Here is a 19,748-nt window from a genome sequence, read left to right on the forward strand (position 1 = left end):
GCTTCACTCAAGCACGCAGGCAAGGCCACAATGTCCGGGGTCTCTGCCAGTGCAACAAATGGCTGCTGTGTGCCAAACCACCTCAGTCAGCCGCTCGCTGCTGCAGCTGGTAGGCCTGCCATCGACCTCCAGACCCTACCGGCAGCAAGGCCCCAGCCCACGCCCTGAGGGCATGCCTGTGCCTGCATCCACTTCACCCCCTGGTCGCCCAGCCCTGAGAAAGCATGGTGCTGTCCTCACGGCACGTCAGCCCTGCGACTGGGCATCCGCAGCTTTGGGGGATTTGTCCTTTGCCTATACTACACACTGATGCAAAGCCACACGGAGATTTAGATTGCTTTGTTCTCTTCCCTATGCTTTCTATTAAACCATGTTTGTAGAGGATTATGAAGAGCTGATAAGTAAGGCTCCAATAATAATGGGAAACAATCATTCAAAATGCTTTAGATAATACTGGAAGAATTTAGGCCCATTTTCCTCACACAGAATCAGAGGAATAAAGCGGGTCACAGTAAGGGTGAGTCAACTGACAGGCACAGCCTCAGCTGGTGAAGGCAAAAGAGCCTTTTGCTGGCAGACATAAGCTTTCCCTGTACACACTGTGCGTTAGAGCCACATGGCTGTGGCTGGCCATGAGGAGGAATCAGAGGAAGCCCAGGTTTCTTTGAGGAATATACCCTCAAAAAATGACACACATTACCCTAAAGCTTCTATAACTCTCCAAGGATTGCAACCTTCACCGCCCAATACTCCCCCTCTCACTATCACCACCCCTCAAAAAAAAGACATAGCTATGTTTTCTGACAAGCAATGACACTTTCTTACTAACAAGCTCTAAAGTAAAAACAATTAACAACATACCCATAGCCTCCTTTCTCCCCACCCTTCAAAACTGCCTGTCCCTGAACTGGAGGACAGTAGCTACTGTCAGAGAGTGCAATCATCACCGGCACGCTTGTGAGAAGAGCACAGAACTGCCTGGCATCTCTCTTTCCAAGTTTGTGGCTAAATGGTAAAAGTGACCCAAAAGACTGTAGAAGGAGGGAAAGCCTGTCAGCTCACTTAGTACAGCTGACTGCAAATGCATGATAAATTACAATTCCCGATGCTTTTCTAGACTAGCTTTAAAATCCTCAAGTGATTGGATGTAATCTATTATTGGAATAACAACATGAGCATCATTAGAGAAGTATATTTCATGAAATTGAAAGGTTTAAAAAGCACAGCTACTGCACAGAATTTGTACTGCTTTATTTGACAGTCTATGTTGTACAGCTGTCCCTAATAGGGTCATTTCTATAGCAAGTGTATGGTGGTTTGTACTTGAGGATGACACAAAGTTTGCAATAGCACTCCAAAAACATTCCGCATTATAAAATCACTCAGCAGAGTGATTTGCTTGCTATGTGAGGTGATTGGATAGTCTGTTCTGAAAAGCTCAATTTCACTTCTATTGAAATGCCTTGGCTTTCAAAGTGCTTAATCTTATTTTTTCTATGAAAGACGTGTCATCTGGTCTGTCATTAATGTTCTGGTGAAGGGTAGAACTTTTTTTCTCTTTCATCATCTTCGTAAAGTTCACACAATCATTTGTATCAAACTACCACAAATTTGAGATTCTAAGCTTAAGCTTGACAACAGAAATGTCAGTTCTCTGTTCATACATGGAGAGGACATCTGCAAGCTAGGCGACATTAAACAAATGTCCTATTACTTCTTTCCTACGTGAGGTTCATCAAATTAGTAGCCAGTAGCAACTAAAAATGATCAGTCTGGCTTTTAGCTGGTGACGCATCTCTCCTTGACCCACTGGCAGCGTCAAAACTTTCAGTGCTTCACTTCACAAGCTGAATAAGTAAGTGTCTAATATGGAGAGAAATTTTGGATCAAAATGAGAAATTTGAAATAAAATGCTCTAAATAACCAGTCAAGATATACTTGCACTAATAAGCATTCATGGACAATTATTTCTGTTTTTTATATCCTGTCAGTACTGCATAAAATGAGATCCTATTAAATCAGGTTATATCCCTGAACTGGAAAGCTTAGACTAATGAAAACAAACAAACAAAACCAACCTGCAGTGCAAAGCAAAGCAAGTTACATAACACAAGAAATGGGGATAAAAATATTTAAGGTAGGAAGGATAATGAGAACTAGTTAATGAACTTTCTAAGTAAGCTTCTGTTTGTAGGGAGAGGTAACACATTTGTGAGAGGGTATTAAATAGCAGACAATAAAACAGACATGGTTTTAGGTATGCAACACCAGCAAGGCCTGAAAAAGAAACCACAGACTTCAGGCTAAGGACAGCTTGCAAACAAATCTCTATCTTTAAATTAATTATGGTAATCACTTAAAAATTTTGAAAGAAAAAAGCACCTTTGGAGAAGAAGGGAATGTCAGCAAAAAGGAAGATGATTAGCTCCTGTGGGATAAGCTCAACAGATAAGCAATTAATTATTGTCTTTGCAACACTGAAGGTGTCTAACGGAGAAAACTGCAACATGCCTTGAAAAATTTTTTAAATGTATCTATTGAGTACATGATTTGTATCTAAGAATGCTGAGAAATTGGTTTTCTAGGCTCATCTTCCATGGAAGGACGAGGTTAGAGATTAATCTATATTCTAATAACTATTCAGTCTTGTCTTTTCTCACATAATTGAACAAATTAACTCTGTGAAAAGGGTTCTTTCATTTTCTCTAAAGAGTTGTCACAGGGACCTCTAATGTACTGGATGAAGTGTATTTCACCATGGAAATCATGTGTATATGAGCCAGGGATTCTTCATGATAGGAAGCACTTCTTGTAGTGGTTTTGCATCTATTTAATGGCTAATGTCTGGTTTATTTGGTAAACTGTGGTCTGTAAGAAGTTTCTGATGATGACAGTGGCAAGAAACAGTGGGTTGGTAGGAGGCAGGGAGAGAAATCTCTGGAAAAATGATTTCGCTGTATGATCTACTGCGAGGAGAAATTATAATTTGAATAGACTCAGCATCTAGTTAACTTCCCTGCTGTCTTATACCAACGTAAATATCAAACGAATTACATTCTTGTTAACAGACTTACTTGAAACAGATTGGGTCAAAATGCAGAGATTTGTACACCGCAAGCCACCCAAAATATATTTTCAGTTTTATTTTATTGCAGTTTTTTCAAGGAACTTTTTAAAGGAAGCCTTCCCTGAGTCACAAATATTCACTGCCTTTGATACGGAGATTTTTCCCCCCTCTAGTTTTGTTCTCTTAAAAAGAACGAATAGATTTTAGGAACAAAAGAAAGCTGGGCAGTAGGTCTGCCACAATAAAGGAGGAGTGGAATGGAAGACAGAGCAAAGCATAAGAAATGGAACAATGAGCTTCCTGGAAATCTCAGCATCTCTTTCAAACCCCCACTAGTCACAGAAGTAGAGTTCAGAATGATTCCAATGGGAGTTGTGTCTGCATAAGGATAATGAGACCAGAAATGTCTTTGAATAAGAAATAGCCCAACTTTAAGATAATTACCTGACACCAGAGCTTTTAAGAGTAAAATGACACATTTTCTTTTGAAGTTTTAAAAGAATTCTAAATCTAAATCTATCAACTTAAGCAATGTTCTGCTTATTTTATTTTGAACCTTTGATATCATCAAACAAAAAACACTTTGGGTCAGAGTTGCTCAACTGAATTTGACTTAACATTTTTAAACATAGATATTTGAAGTCTACATTCAAATTTCCAAGTTTAATTGATATGCCTTTTAGAAAACTGGAGGAAAAATAATACCCTGAAAGACAACTTTTCCAAGAGAAACCTGAAGCAAGCAAGGTGACGCAGAAACCTTCATTCTCATCCCAGTGACCCTGATCCTCCTTGTTTGAGAATGCTGCCTGAGCAACAAACAATGGCAAGGAGCCTGTATCACAGTCCTGCATTGTAAGTGCTTGGAGATAGCATAAAAAAATCTGTATTCCTCCATTCAGTTTGGAAAAATATTCACAGCAATCTAAAGCAATCTAACATATTACATAAAACACAGACAAAGGATTCTGTAGCCGTAACACCAGAGGCTGAAGGAGACAATGTGCCCTGGTGTTGCGGCTTTTGGGAGGCTGGAGAATGCTAGAAAAGTTGTGCAAAGGACTTTGTATCCTATGTGCACGTGCACACACAAGTATAAATGCGCTGACTAGCTCACAACTGAGGTCAGCTTCCACTTGTACTGAGTCCACAGTTTTACAAACCTGGTACCCACACCTCACAGAGGAAGCGAGCACTGATATTTCCAAATAACTGCCTGCAATTTATGTTCTTCCATTAGGCTTCGATGTGTATGTGTGGTTTTGAGAACATTGTCCAGAACAGCTTTGCTAAAATATAAGACTTCATTATTTTCAATACTTAGCATGGTTATAACTGAAAACAAACAAGCAAAATAAAGTAGATTTTATGGGCTGTTTTCTTCTGTTTTGCTTTTTTTTTTTTTTCAAGTGATTGGAAGCAACTGTTTGTTCCAAGTTCAGAAAAGACAGTCCCTCCAACAGTGCTAGAGAAATTTGGAAAGAGAACGTTTTGTATAAAATGGAAGGGCAGGAACCCCGGCGATGTGACTGACAATATGATCAGACCTTCAGCTTTACACAGTGTGTGCCAGCATCATCAGTGTTAGATCACCGACGCGGGTGATTTTCTGATAGACAAATAGCATTGTCATGAGAGTGTGCATTAGACAACTGCTGGGTACATTTCTTTTGATAACTTCAGCTGTAACTTTATCTCAGATCTTAATTTTAAAATCTAGAGCTGTCATTTGTCTGAGAGGTGTTTAGGCTTGCTTTAAAATCATTACACTTTTAATGCTAACCTGCTGGCACTAAGAAGCATTTGCAGTGAATGTTTTATTCAACAAGACTTAAGAGAGAGTTTTGTCAGATGTGCTTCCTGTCATCCTTTATTACATTAGATCTTTTGACATTTGAGCAGAAGACTTAGAAATAAAGATGAAGGTCAGTGAAATGGGAGGAATATAAAATTTCTTTCACTATTCCTGTTTTCATATTGTCCATCAAAACCACAATTTGAAAATGTCAGATAACAAGGGTTTTATTTTTAATTGCTTAACTGTATCATACTACAATAACTTAATGACTATACGGAATATTTATCATGAGAAACAGGGATTACAGTCAGACAGTTCTCCTAGATTACTGTTCATTATACAGGCAATTCAGGTCTAGTTAGGCAGCTTGTGTGATTTGGTATTTTCAAAGGAATGTCCCCATCTATTAGAAAACAAAAGCAAATATTTAAAGGTTTAGAGTTCAGATGAGCATTTTAATTTCTGAGACTGCAATAGTGAGCTGTAAATCTCAAGTGAACAGACACTCTTTCTCCAGATATTCAGTGCTTACATTCCTAGTCACACGCAGAAATCAAAAATAAGATATATTTAAGTATTTCAAACCTTAAAAATGTAATTTAAAAAAAAAAAAAAACTTTCACATCTAAAGATATTCAGATCTGAATTTACATGGCTGCTGGGGTTCCATTCCTTTCTAAATTCCAATCATTATTTTTTCCATCACTTTAAACAATATCCTCATTAAATCAGATGCAGATTTTTAGCTAAAGCCCCCCCCCAAATGAAAGTTGCACTGATCAACAGCTATTACAACTATCTAATGAGTTATATTAGACTCTAGACATCTACTTTTACATCTGCCTCAACATCTCCATTACTAACACCATCCATCTTATAGAGTCATTTCATCAGAAACAGACTATTTTCCTTCCCAGTGCAGACTAGATGTAGCAGTTGATACAAAGGATACAAAGCTGTATGTGCAGTGGCTGCTCTAGCTTAATTGACATTTGGGAGAATTTGATTGTGACTTTGTTTTGACTACTTTCTCTCATTTATGTGCTGCAAGTAAATCACGACAGATAGCAAAGCACAAAACAGAGTGGACTTGTATGCAGGAGCATCAGAAGTCCACCATCAGGATTTCTACAATTTTGTTTGTGGTTTGAGGTCTGCTTAATTTTAACATCGATCTTTTTCTAGTGCAGAGTAAGGACTCTAAAGGTCTTATTTACTTTGAAAATAATGGTGTTCATATTAAAATGCCTGAGGACATGAGAATCTTGACCTAGGTGCAGTCCAGTTCCTTGCTACCATTTGTTGTAAAGTTTAGCTGCTACCATAGTGCCAATAAATTAAGAAGACAGCATCTTGCTTCTAAAAAAATATTTTATAGCAGCAACAGGCAGACATGCTGGACATGGTGATGGGACAGAGGTGACAATGACCATTAGGTAGTAATGTAAAAGAATGTATAGTCAATGGTGAGTTGAAAAGTGCGGGTCCTCTTTGACTTAGCCACTGCTTATTTTAATATTTACAAGATACGATACCATATACAAGGAATATAAAATTCCCATCTGATATTTGAAATCCCAGAAGCCTGAGTGGCTCTTTAAATGGATCATATGTTAAAATTGGAATAGCCAGATGCTACATTCACAAAGTCAGTGTTCTGCGTCTTCTTAAAATCCAAGAGCTGCCACTGCTAAATCTAGTCTGTCAGTATCGAACCATTTATCAGTTAAACAGCATAACTTTTACCAGAGAAATAAAGCATTGTGTGTTGTGGGATACAAACAGGCATGCACTGCCCAGGCCAATTATAGGCACAGGAGGCAGAAAACCAGGCATCGACAGGACTTTCAAAGGACTTTGGTAAATTAGCCTTTCCAGAGAAGACAGGCTGCACTTCTCACATTTGGAGTCTGTGGCCTCGCAGTCACTGCTGGTAGGGAGCTGCAGATGTCCAGTGGTTAACTAGCCTTCCATGAGGCAACACAGGGGCCGTAGTAAAAAGCTGTATTTCTTAGGACTATATCTAACATACCAGACCAGGCTCAATTCAAAACACATGCTGACAAAAATAACTAATATCATAGCAGGCCTGAAAACATACTAGAAACTTACTGTGCAGACAATTCAGAAGTATTTAATACTATTCTGTGTGCCCTTAAGGAGGACACTAAGCAACCCAGAGCTTGCAAACATCCAAAGACTCATCCCAGTAGAGAGAAAACAGAGATGATAGCATGCCAGCAGCACAAGAAGTTTGAGACGCAACTCATTTATATCTTTAAACGTCAAGGCTGTATCTTGGAACTGTATCCATATGTGCACATGATCTTAGAGCTGAGAGAAGAACCAGCAGCAGAAAGGAAGAATCTCTCCTCAGCTAACCTCTGACAACATTGGTTGCGTAAATGCTATTTACACAGCGAGGTCCAGACAGACTGCAATCAAAAAAATCTCACAAAATCAAGAAGAAAGACAGCCACGGTCCTCGCCAAAAACCCTTTCATTAGCCTCTGAGTAAGCACTGCACTCTAAGCTGCGTGCAAACTCCGAGTCCATCTAGCGGATCTCAGCAATGAGATACCTGGGCTAGTTTTGTTCCCTGAAGGTCTTTTCCTGTGCACCAAGATACAAACAGCTGCATTGTTTGGGCAAAGTCTGTGCTATAACACTCAATTCAAGATGCATCTGTTAAGGGCAGATGAAGAAAACTCCAGGTGATATTACCAGGCGTCTATTGTAAATCTAAGAACTCCTCCCAGATGTGATGCCTGACAGAATGCAGAGCAGCAAATAAGCTGCATACCCAGTGTTAGCTGGCTGAAAGTACTTCTGCAATCACCTTGCTCTTGCTCATCAGATCATTAAATTACTTAATATCCACTGGACATCAAGAAAAAGCGTCCATCAGGCAGGAGCGCAGAAAGTGTATTATTAGGCTGCATGCAGTCACAATTAATATAAACACCTCACTGAGCATCTCTTGTACCATTCATTGCCCTTGAAAGTTTAGGATTTTCCCAGACTGTGAAACCCCCTGAAAAAGTTTAACTGCACGTATGTGTGCTCTATCACTTCTAGAAGTGAGACACAGGACAGGAACATTTGGCTTCATGGAAGCATGCCAAAACATAACACTACCTGTGTTCACGTTGCTGCTACCCTAAACCTGTAGCAGCTAAAGTCATTATTGACTTCTGAAACCTGGTCACAATTGTTGTGCTAAAACTGCTACACTGACCAGCCATTGCAATTAAAGATGGAGGGGAACTCAACACGGTTATCCTTAACGTGCTTACTCTCTTCTCCACTGCATTGCACTTTGGAGCCAAGCTGGGCAGTGTGGTGGCACCAGCATTCACCACTGCTTCCATGGAACGGGTATCCTGCTTCATAGCTTGTTGGATGAGAGGGGATATGCAAGCACTGCAATTGGAAACGAGACACCGCCAGGCAATCACACTCCCATTAAATTCAGTTGCATTTAGATGGCCAAATTTTGTATAAAACGTGTAATAAAGGGATAGTAGATGTGCTAATCAAAAGTATTTTTCCTAGGAAGAAAGAAATGATTGAAATAACAAACTACAGCAGGTTGTTACAGTCTTGTGGTCTTGACAAAGTTGTATTGAAACACAAAGTCATAGTGCTAATTTTTTTTTCTTTCATTCCCTGGCATTTAATCTCAAATGTCAATAGTAAAGCTATAACAAAATGAATTTAATAGGCTATGCAGGCACTCGAGATCAACTGCCAAATGGAAAAGAAAGGCAGAATTGAAATGCCTTGCTATATTACTTTTCTGCATGTATCAGAAAAAGTTACAGCTAAACAACTTCTGAAAAGTACTGATAAAGTAACTTCACTTCTGCGCACAGGTTTTCAGAGACTTAAAGATTGGTGCTCGGCTCTCTGAACGCCCCCCCATCCACACCTCCATTTCCCCCTGGGTGCAGTGGGATTTCTCGGGTGGGAAGGACTAGCAGAGACCCTGTCCCCCGTCACATTGCTCCTGTGGCGCTGGCACATTTTGGCTTGGTGAGATACAGCCTGTGGGAGGGAGATGAGAGGAAGGGAGTGCAGAGATGGCTTTGCTACATCCAGGTCTCATCTCTGACCTCATGCTGCAGCTGCACACAGCCAGCCCCGCCGCCTAAGTCTGCGTGAGGGTGTCCTCACCAGCAAACCTCACCCAGGGAGCAGAGGAAGCAACGTCCTCCCCTCCCACCAAAGCTGCCTCATCATTTGGCAAAGAATGAAAGGTTCAGGATGAGAGAGAACGTGTTTGATAGTTTTACCCAGTGGTGATGACACCAGCGGAGATGATTTAATTGTTCTAGTACCTATTTTTTGGAGTGGTTTCCTATGAGGACTGTAAAATGCATAATCCATCCTTATGGAAGATTGCCCATTCCCTCTGAAGGGCAGTTATTAAACAGCAGATGCCTGGGGGCACTGTTCTGTGATAGAGGCCTACTTTATGAATGGTGTTCGAGGCTGCAGATGTCAGCTGTATAAAGACAACTCTCTGCAGTCTCTCTCTCCCTCCAGAACTTGAACTGCTGGAGTGTGCTGAAATTTTAAGACTTTCTTTGGTGTCTCCAGAGGTGTACAGGCAGAGGGTAGATGTCTTAGAATACAAAATCTTGTGCTGCAGTCTCTGGCTTTGTGATCCAAAGCAAACTTTTTTGTCTTCCTTTTTATTTTATCTACAGGGGTGGCTGGCAAATGACCTACCTCTCAATTCAATATATCTACTTTTAGAAACTTGCAGTTTTGTTCCTGTCACTGCTGGTTTCATCATTCCTCAAATTAAAAGATGATATGTCTAAACTTTTAGTTACTTGACCAAGGCAACTGAGAAATCATTTTTCACATATGATACAATCTGATGGCTTTTCTTCCATGTGTGTCAGATACAACCATAATTTACAGGTTGTTTCCCGCCAGCCAAGATAATAATTTGGTGTTGTCTGAGGCAGAAAATCCTTTTGGTGGTCCTAAAACAGCATATAGGGAACCTAAAAAAAAAGTCTGTATATTTTGTCTGTTCTCATATCACTAAGATGTTGGAAATCTCATCTCTTCTCCTTCCAGACATCCTAAATTAGTAAGCCTACTGTCATTTAGCTTGTCAGATTACTCTAAAAAACAGTTCTTGTTGTTTTGGAGGATGTTTGCCATTTTTTGTAGCTCATGGCAAAGTAATATTCTTACATGTGTTTTTCGTACAAACTGTCATTTTGAAACATCTAAAAAATATTATATGATATTGAATATCCTGCTCTGTCCTTCTACATGGCAAGGACATTTGTAGTAGTTTATTAAAAAGACACTGTATCACCATAGTGAAATTGCTTTTATTGTCATAAATTCAGTACACTAATTTCAAGTCACCACCATTTTGTCTGGCTAGTCCCTGCAACAAAATGTGTTTATGTTGAACAAGTTAAAGCTGGAAGATGAGTGAGATGATTGACTTGCGCCAACATTTTTTTTTATCTCCGAACCTCTTCATATTGGAAGCTTTCTAGATTACAGTGAATACATTGTGTATACACGCCACTCCCAGGGGGTAACTTTTTCCCTAATGTATTTAATCATTCTCAAAATCCTGAGAATGAGAAGGTGAATCATTCTGCCATTTTGTTCCTAGAGAAGGTGCAGTATATACCAGGTTTAGTTTGAAGACAAGTGTCAACAGGAAGAAGACTCAGATAAGAATCCAGAGAAAAACTACCCACTCTAATTAGAAAATTTGGTGATCTACCTTACCTCACTTTTATCACTATTTATTATATACCTTCATTTAGATGCAAGAAGTTATTTTTTAAAGTTTCCTGGGAAATCTCAAAGCCAAAATATTTTTCAAAAGGTAATAAATGATTTAATTGCAACCATGGAAGTAAATTGTACACTAGAGAAAAATCACAGGCAGATCCAAAGCAAAACCAAAGCCAACCTGAGGAATGTAGTGACTTAGCTTTGAGGTACAGAACTAAAAAGGATCAGCTGCATATTGGCTCTTACCATCCTAATGGTGGACACTTTGACCAATGTTTGGAGTGAAAACATACCGAATTTCATCACTCTCAAAACATTTGGATGGAACTTGTTAATACAGTTGGCCTGATGACAGAGGCTTGACCCTACAAGCGAGAAGTGCAAGGACCTGATGAGAGTGATTGATATGGATATGCTATCTTCAAAACTGTGCTTTGGGATTTCAGTTTGCCACGACATTATATAACCCTTGGCAAGTGACAAGCAGTCTATCCCTCGTTACACCATCTGGAGGAAAAAACAACAGCAAAAAAGCCCTGACATACACATTCTGTTTTGGCAAAGGCACGTGTGGGAGAATTGCCTACCTGAGCCAAGAGCTGTCTTCTGCTTCTAAAAAGAATCTGGCTGATTCAGAAGCTTGTGACAGCCCCTCACCATGTTTCCATTTTACAACAAAATCAGAATATCACATTGATCTTTCAAGTAGCGGCACATTCTCAAACACTGTACTATTCATGCCCTTTAAAACTGCTATATGCATGAACAAGTTTCCTTTTAAAATCCAATTATGTTTCCAGTTTAAGTTCTGAAGTGATCTCAGGAGAGTCAAGGGATACAAAGAATCATTAGATATTGTGAAAACAAATTTTTAAAAAAATCAAAAAAAGGATAAGTGTGTTTTGTTTTGTTTTGTTTCTTAATTCTCAAATACTTGAATTGATTTCCAAAACATCCCAGCCATCACTGAAAGTTCGACCTAAATATTTAATAGGCAAGCAAAGGCTTTTTGTTACATTACTTGTTTTCAGCTGATGCAAGAACAGAGGATCTATTTGTATGGTCTTATTCTGGTGGAAGGAAACCTTGGGGACGCTGCTATAGTCTCAGGTACAAAAAGGGGAGCCCTCAGCCCTCTCACAGTCATTTAAGGCAGGAGTGAGGCCATGAAAAGGGGTCTGCCCTGCTTTGCCCCAGCCTCTTGCTTCAGGCCCCTGATGTCCCTTAGCTATGTTGATCCAGACTTTTGCATGGCTGGGAGGCAAATCTGACTGGGGAATGGATCTGACTAAAAATAATCATTGACTGTTAACACGTGGATATTTCTGTGGTGGTGATGGCTTACACACACAAACCGTGGCTCTAATTTCCCAGGTGCAGGCACAAAGAACCATCTCCCAGCTTGCTCTAATGCAGCACTCAGGCACTGAAGCACACTTCTCCAAAGAGGAGCCACATGCAGCTGAGGAGAGGCAAAGCGACCCTTCCTCCTCACTGCCCCTGCCCACACATGAGGACTGTCACTTTTCCCCATCACCAAGAGATGCCTGTCCCCTGGAGGGCTGTGGCCAGGCTGCGAGAAGGCCATGGCCTGGCTGCCGGAGGGCTGTGGCCCAGCTGCTAGAGGGCCATGGCCTGGCTGTTCAAGGGCCATGGCCTGGCCACTGGAGTGCCATGGCTTGGCTACCGGAGGGCCATGGCCCAGCCAAGGTGCAGGATGTCCCCATGGGCAGCGTGGGCTGCCCCACGACCCAAGGGTGGGCAGCCTGGCCCTGCCACGCACCCCACAGCACCTTCCTCTGACCCCTTCAGCTGCTCCGCAGCTCTTCCATCAGCAAATTTGTGTGGCCAATCTTTAAACTGACCAAAAATAAAAGGGAGCGTATGAACTTTATATTGTCATATGTGAACGAACAAATAAAACACCTTTTCTGCAGGAGGTAGGTGTGGCAAGGGGTAGAGACAGAGGGAAGATGATCAGGAATAGGGGTTAGGAAAAGTTAAAGAAATAAGAAATTTGAAAGCAGATCATTTTGGAAAGCTATTTGACCTTTATTTGATCCAGCCAGCGCACAGGGGGAAGAACAGGAATGGAATTATTTTCCCAAATTCATGTGTATTTTTCATAGAATGAATTAATGCCTTATTGAAAAGGTGATTTGCAGTTGGCATTTAAGGCAGCCTTGCTGCCTGGCTTTGGAATTATTCCCATTGTTGTTCGCGCAAAGGGAAAATAAACTCAACCACTTGGCTTCCTTTTCCCTGAAATGTATGTCTAAGATCACAGCTTAGAAAAGAAACTAAATGGCAGATGGCAACATCTCTGCAAAGTATGTGCACACTGAGCTATACAGGCTGGCAAATTAATTTGTTCAAAGAAAATGACAGAGAAAGAGGGCTTTTCTTAGAGCATGAAAGAATGATAAAAAATTGAAGCTCTCTTTAGAAAGTCTTGGGCAGCTCTTTGACTATGTGTGTTGTTACCACATAGTCAAAAGAAAATATCAAGAAATTATTTACATGCCTTTGCTGTGGGGTATTACTCTTCATTGCACTAGTAGCGAGAAAGGCTTTTAGAGAATAATGTGAAGTTGTGTGTACTGAGGTTGTCTGCCTTTCCCTCACCTTGAGCCACACTGCATGGGGGGCTTCACAGCGTGCACCCAGGCACGGGTCGGGCAGACATCCCCTGCCTCTCCTGCAGCCCTTACCTGTCTCTGAGGGAGAGTGCCAGGAAACCAGTTCTTTCCTCCCTCGCAGCAGGGCAAAGGGGTGCTGATGTTTGCATCACTCCTCGTGATTTCTGGCTTTTTCCGTACGAGTGCATCGGTGTGCACCATTCTGCTCACTAGACAGAAAGAAAGCACCAAAGGATCACTGGCTGTGTCTTCTGATGGACTCACCCATGAAGCTACGTCTCTCCCATGGCCCAAGTGATTCCACAACAGTTGGCCCGACAGCTGTTTATTGCATTTCATATCATTTTTGCTTCATGCTGCCTTTGATATCAGAATAGCTGGAAAATAAATCAAACCACAGATTACTGAGTACTTTAAAATCTCTTTTGTTCAAGAGATATCTCAGATTAAAATAACACTGAGAGGAGACTGCCAAAAGCGGAGGAAGCATTTGGGACATGGAGGGAGACCTGCACAGAGTTCAAACATGCTCAGGAGAATCCCTGTTTTTTCTAGTGATGATACGAAACAAACACCTTTCTCCAGAGAAGGTCTGAGGTCATGTTGTTTATATAGCAATCTCTTCTGATTCCGCTTAAAGACCCAAACCCCGAAAGTTTGGAAAATGAACAAAAGGAGGGTTTAATCTTATGTTGCTTCTATAAGAAACAGTCTCCCAGAAGAATGTCTCTCTGTGAAACAGCTCTATTTAATTCTTACAACCCTGAGGTGTATATCAAGATTTTGGACCCTAAACTTGCTTGGCAGATTTTATTACTGTGTTACCTGCCTCCTTGGGGTATACAGCTTCTCAGTGAGCTTGTGTTTGTAAAGCTCTTGAAGGTTCATAGATGGAGAACTAAGAGAAGCAATCTATATTTTTACACTGCGTCCATGTACCTTCTTTCTCCTTAAGGCTTGGCCTTCAATACGCGGATAACTAAGGTATGATATGATTCCCCTTGGGCAAAGTGACAGAACATATTTCCTATTTATTGCTTCACAGAGTTGATTTCTATCAGCAGTGCGATACATTTGTACTGAAGCAGAAGCCAACACATCCCAGAGAAAAGCACATGGTAGAAAGAGAGTTGAGTCTGCTGAGCTGTATGGGCATGAGGGTGGGCACCCATCCCCTGGGCCAGGGACACCACCAGTGCAACGCACCACAGCGCAGCAGCAGGGCCCTGAGCGATGCTGCACACACGCCGCTGTGGGATCTCTGGAGCAGCACTGTAACCACAGGCTTTACCCACGCCACAGTAGAGTCTAGGTAAGCGTCAAGCTGTGAGGAAGAAGACTGCTTTCCCTGCTTTTCAACTCTGAATATGCTTGAGGCCATCCTTCATATAATGCTGCTTTGCGTATGTTTTGAGAAATCCTTCAATATAGACAATGAGTCTCCATTTACACCTATATCAGCCCACTAGGGACCACGTGGTTACAGGTGGAGAAGCCAACTGGAGAGTCTCCAATTATCCTGAGAAGTCACAATTGCAATGGTTATGCTTCCATAGTCACAACAGGAAAAAAAGAAGGGAAAGTGTGCTGGCAGCATAATGAGCCCACAGACATGGGCCCTGTTATGCTTAGGGAAAGAAAGACAAATACACGTGCACTCACTATAGGAAAAACTGCTCGGCTATTTTCCTAGTTACCAGTCCTGGCAAATACCCCTAATTAGGAAGACTCACAGACAGAAGATGTAAGAAACCAGAGTTAGTATTGCTGACTACTCACGCTGGTCTTTGGGATTCGAAATTTATGCTCCCCCGTGAAAACTTCAGAAGTACATATGAATAACATCTCTAATGACATAGGTGATAAAAGTGAGTTGAAATAGGATTTCAGATGTACTCTTTACCAGAATACAGTTCTTCCAGCAGCCTTATTAGACACCACAGGTGATCAGCCACATTCCGTCCAGCCGGGAGGCAGAGTTATTAACTGTTCCCCAATAACAGTTTGTGAGAAAACTTCCTCAATTTTTGCCTACAACAACTCTCACAGGCCTCAAGTGAAACTCTGATCTGATCACAAACAGAAAACCTGTTGACTGGCTGCTTTCTCCAGAGACACCCAAGTTTCTTTCACTGAGACTAATGGACAGTGTTTGCAACTTTCACAATGGGAATCAAATGGAATTAAAAAGACACGCTTTGGGGGAAGAGGATGACTATGTAAGCATCTATGTAAGTTATAAGCATCACTGATACCCCAGGATGGGTTTGCAGTTTAGCTGAGGAGGCAGCAACTCATTTATGATCCCCAGTAGTATTGTCAAACTCCTCTCACTTGGGGACACAATTTCCTGATCTTCTGAAACATCTTGGGCAAGCGAGGACAAGTTTACTCTTTTGGATTCACAAGGATATATGTTTACCCATTTACTTCAGCATCAACTCCTTCATTTGATTCACCCAAAAATCTTCAGTTGCTAAGAACCCATTTTTAAATCCGTGCCACAGGAGAGACAGCCTCTTGTGCTGAGTGAATGTTCTGTAAATGTGCAAGTATAACGTCATATAATGGTCCTTTCAGCGGTAAGCTTCTGGAACCTAAATGCTGACAAATTGACTGGGGTCATGTCTGTTAAATGCTCCATATGTGCTGGTTGAAAGAGCCTGACACTACCTTCCTCTCAAATGTTAGTAGTTTGGCAAAAACACTCTTTTGCAGCTCAGTTCAATCCCGAGTAAAAGCAGATTTTCATTTATTGCGTTTATTTTTTAAGTTTAACAAAACCCCATCTGCCATTTAGTTATGACTGAAAAGAAACATACTTCCAGTCTCCTTTGTAGAGGCAGGCAGATACAGGCAGCAGTGGTGGGTGCTGGCCTCAGCTGGACTGAGCTGCCCCAAGTGGGCTGGAGAGCTCCTGCCCCAGCGGTGGGCGCACAGCAAAGCACCCCTCCATGCGCTCACGGCCAAGCCAGCACAACGCCATTCCCCCCATCGAAAGAGGAGGCAAACCCCACTTTTCCCTGTTCCTTCTCTACCAAGTAACGTGTGTCCGTCCAGCAGGCACAGCCAGCCCTGCCAGCCTTAAGCACTGCAGGTGGGAGGGGAGCAGGGCAGCGCCCCGGGGACAGAAAGCCGTGCCTGACAAAGTGCTCCAAAAATTGGGGAATTTCAGCCATGACTAACCAATCACCACCTCCCCAAAAAAGTGTATGTCCAGGAAATATTTTTCACATATTGGAGAATAAGTCATCTAGCTGAAGTATGCCTCATATTTTCCAGGTCGGTGACAAAACTCCTTAGTTTATATATTTACTGTTTATGTTACAGTTCTGTGAGAGACTGGCAGGTGTGATTTTGAAAGAAAGTGCTTGCCTTAAATGGATCACAGCTACTCCACCAAGGGAATTAGAAGCTTCAGTCATATAATCACAGAATCTCCCGAGTTGGAAGGGATCCACAAGGACCAGCGAGTCCAACTCCTGGCTCCACACAGTCAAGCCTAATGTATATAAAACTCATAGTGAAAGGTGCTCCACAGCACTGCTTCACATTAACCACTGTAATGCAAACTTGAAAAAACTGCAACCTGTTCCTGAATGGACAGAGCTAGACTCTGGGACCTTCTTGACACAACAAATATTTCTAGAGAAAAGAAAATAAATGCCCACATGGCCACAGTCACAGTGTCACCACATCCAACAGTGTCCTTGGACATCTTACAGATAAAAAGCTGTAGCTAGCTATTTTGTGATCACTAAACTCACTTTTTGCAAAAAGTTTCTAGTCTTATTGTTGTGGAGAAAATGAGAAATTAAGTAAATTCAAACCATTTTTTAGCCTTTAAAAATACCTCTGATTTTGAGCAACTGTATTTTTGGGTTTAGGAATACACTTTGCTCCCTTTCTGGAACAAGGAAGCAACCATCTCATAGACATCCCAAGATGATGAAACTGCTATAAGGCATCTTTCTTGAATAAGAACATATGATTTTTGAATCTAACACTTGCAGAGTTTGGCCACTAAGGCTTTGCACTGAGGACTGGACATGCCCATCAAAACTCTGGCCTCAGTACAAATGGAAAATGCCCTCTATGTATCACTTGGAAGAGACATACTTACACTCATGTTACACCTTTTAACATCTTCAAGAGAAATACTGACATAATGTTCATAGTCTCCAGAAATCAATGTCCTCCTAAAAAAAAAGCCCAGGAATAGCTTCAGATTACAAGATTTGGCTCTCTTCTCAATTTGTTACAACAAATATAGTCATTGTACCTATACAACTGAGATAGGGAAGAATCCCTTCAGTAAATGTCAATCAATAATAGCTACGCTCTGAGATTATAAATACGTATTTATATATAGCAATAACCAATGTTTGGAGCCTGAGCTGTCCCCAGTTTTGATTACGTTAAAAAGCAAAGTTCCCAAGCATCACAGCAGATACCTGAATGAGCAGGTTCAAAACCCTTTTAGAACTTTTCCCAGTAAATCCAAAAGTTGAAATTTGTGTTTTTCCTCCAATGATCTCCGGGCAGGACGAGAGTTATGAGAAACAGACTCATTATCCAGTTCAATGAGTTACCATCACCACAGACCTTGTAAGTGTGATTTCAGGTGTTCCAGTTTTCACCTAATTGTTACTCCTCCTGTTTGTGACAAAGATTAATTAAGAATGGCTGTACTGCTAGGGTAGGCACCTGTATAATCACAGCCATTGTCATCTGTTCTTAGTGTCATAACCCAGACCACCACATCACAGACATCACCATGAAAACTAAGGAAATGAAATAGTGAAATTTAAGACGGTTAAGACGTGAACAGCAGTATATTTGATTTCAAACACATTACTTGAATGTAATTTAACCTACTGACTTTGGTAATGAATTATGTAAAATTGTTTAATGACTAACAGATATTTTGTTAAAGCTGTTCTCTAAAGGCTTTCCCCTTCAGAGAAAAAAAAAAACAAACTCAAAGCCCTATTTTTCATCCTAAACTTCCATTAGATGAAAAATATTGTAACTGATTTGGTGGTGACATGAGCTAAGGAACCTTGCTGTGGGATTTCACAATAGAGCACAGCACAATAGCTAAAGAAAATGATGGTTGTGGCTATGGTAACCCAAAATGAAATATGTTATTTGCATCAGTTTATAACCATACTGGGATGCAATTTACACGTTACTGCTGTAACAGGACATGATTGATGTAATCACAAATGACCTATCACAACATGAAGTCACAAAGTGTTTTTTAAAATTGTTTCTGAAAAGCATTCATGGGAAAAAAAAGCGCATGACACTTGACATCTCCTGGGCAACTTAAAAAAAAAAAAAAAGAATAAGAAGAAGAAAAGAAGAAGCAAAAAAGAAGACTTTAAAATTATTCTGTTATTTCAGTTCAAGTTATTTATTTCTTTTCTCTCCCTTTAGCTAGTGCTAAGAATATTTGCCTAAAATGCCTACTAATGCCTGCAGATTGGTACATCCCAAATCCTAATATGATTTTGAATTCAGTAAAATGTAGCTGTTAAGCATCTAGATTAATATCTGACCAAGCATAACCAAGTTTGCTAAAATTTAGAAACCCACCCACCCTACAATTGGTCCCCAGAGTGGGGCCTGCCCTTTCATCTCCTAGCACACGAGGTCAGCTGTGTGACACCACAGTTGGAGATGTGGGCGACTACACTGTCACAAACACATGATGACTGTGGTTAAGAGAGATGTTTAACAAAAAATAAGAACCATGAAACAGCAATAGGGTTACTGAAAATGTAACGTTGAGACATGTCAAACAGGATTAAAAAAATATTTCTGTTTCCTACAACACTTTTAAGACATGATAATTTTTTTCTGTTTAGCAAACCAACTGTGAATGTTTTGCTCACAAGAAACACCCAAATCCAGACAGTCTGTGTCCAGTTTGGGCAAGCTTGAATCTTGATCTATCACTACTTCTTCCTCCACCAGCAGCACTGGGGGTTTTCCAAGGCTGGTTTTATTCAGTCAGGTTTATTAGCAAGAAAATGCAGGTACAGAACCCCACACAGCCACACCTGGTGCAGGCATTTCTCATCACCCCAAGAGAGGACAGCTGCTCCCAAGTCGTACTGAGGCTGATTAATATCACCTAACTCTCAGAGGAGCGCTCTCTGCCTATCAAAGTCACCAAAAGTTCTGGGAATGACCTAGTAGCTCTCAAGCCTCTCCCTGCTAAAAGCTGCAAAACTTGGATGGGATTGTATAGCTTCAAGTCTCCTGAAGTACAGTCCAAGCCAGAGCAAAAGGCTGCTCAAATCAACACTGAGTTTCCACCTCAGGACATCACCAGCCAAGAAATCGTCCCTTATGCCAAGCTCATGTTTCCTAACCAATAACTTGTCCCAGTCCCCTCAAGTCATGGCAAGTCTGATGTTGGTGTGGATCCAAATATTCCTAAATATTTCTTCCA

The 19,748-nt window shown here is 41.0% G+C and overlaps 2 protein-coding genes across 38 annotated transcripts in view; one reads left to right on the forward strand and one right to left on the reverse strand.

The window, feature by feature from the left end:
- LOC310901875 (uncharacterized protein) overlaps positions 1-13,624 on the reverse strand; it is a gene marked incomplete at its 5' end in the record, with an annotated part of 188,503 nt that extends 174,879 nt beyond the window's left edge. The window contains one exon of one of the 2 annotated variants that reach the window (XM_083842445.1): positions 13,358-13,481. In XM_083842445.1, coding sequence (XP_083698571.1) covers positions 13,358-13,473 — 116 coding nt within the window. Of the gene's footprint in view, positions 1-13,357 lie in introns of both variants that reach the window. The other variant, XM_083842446.1, reaches the window with a different exon arrangement.
- B3GALT1 (beta-1,3-galactosyltransferase 1) overlaps positions 1-19,748 on the forward strand; it is a 206,147-nt gene that overhangs the window by 176,652 nt on the left and 9,747 nt on the right. For 2 of the 36 annotated variants that reach the window (XR_014586241.1, XR_014586242.1), the window contains one exon: positions 14,331-18,265. The exons of 30 other annotated variants lie outside the window; for them this stretch is intronic. The gene's annotated coding sequence lies outside the window, so the exon portion shown is untranslated. 4 more of the 36 variants (XR_014586243.1, XR_014586244.1, XR_014586245.1 and 1 more) reach the window with 4 other exon arrangements.

The sequence above is a fragment of the Anser anser genome (genome assembly GCF_964211835.1).
Source record: "Anser anser genome assembly, chromosome: 6".
In the NCBI taxonomy this organism is placed as follows: Eukaryota; Metazoa; Chordata; class Aves; order Anseriformes; family Anatidae; genus Anser; species Anser anser.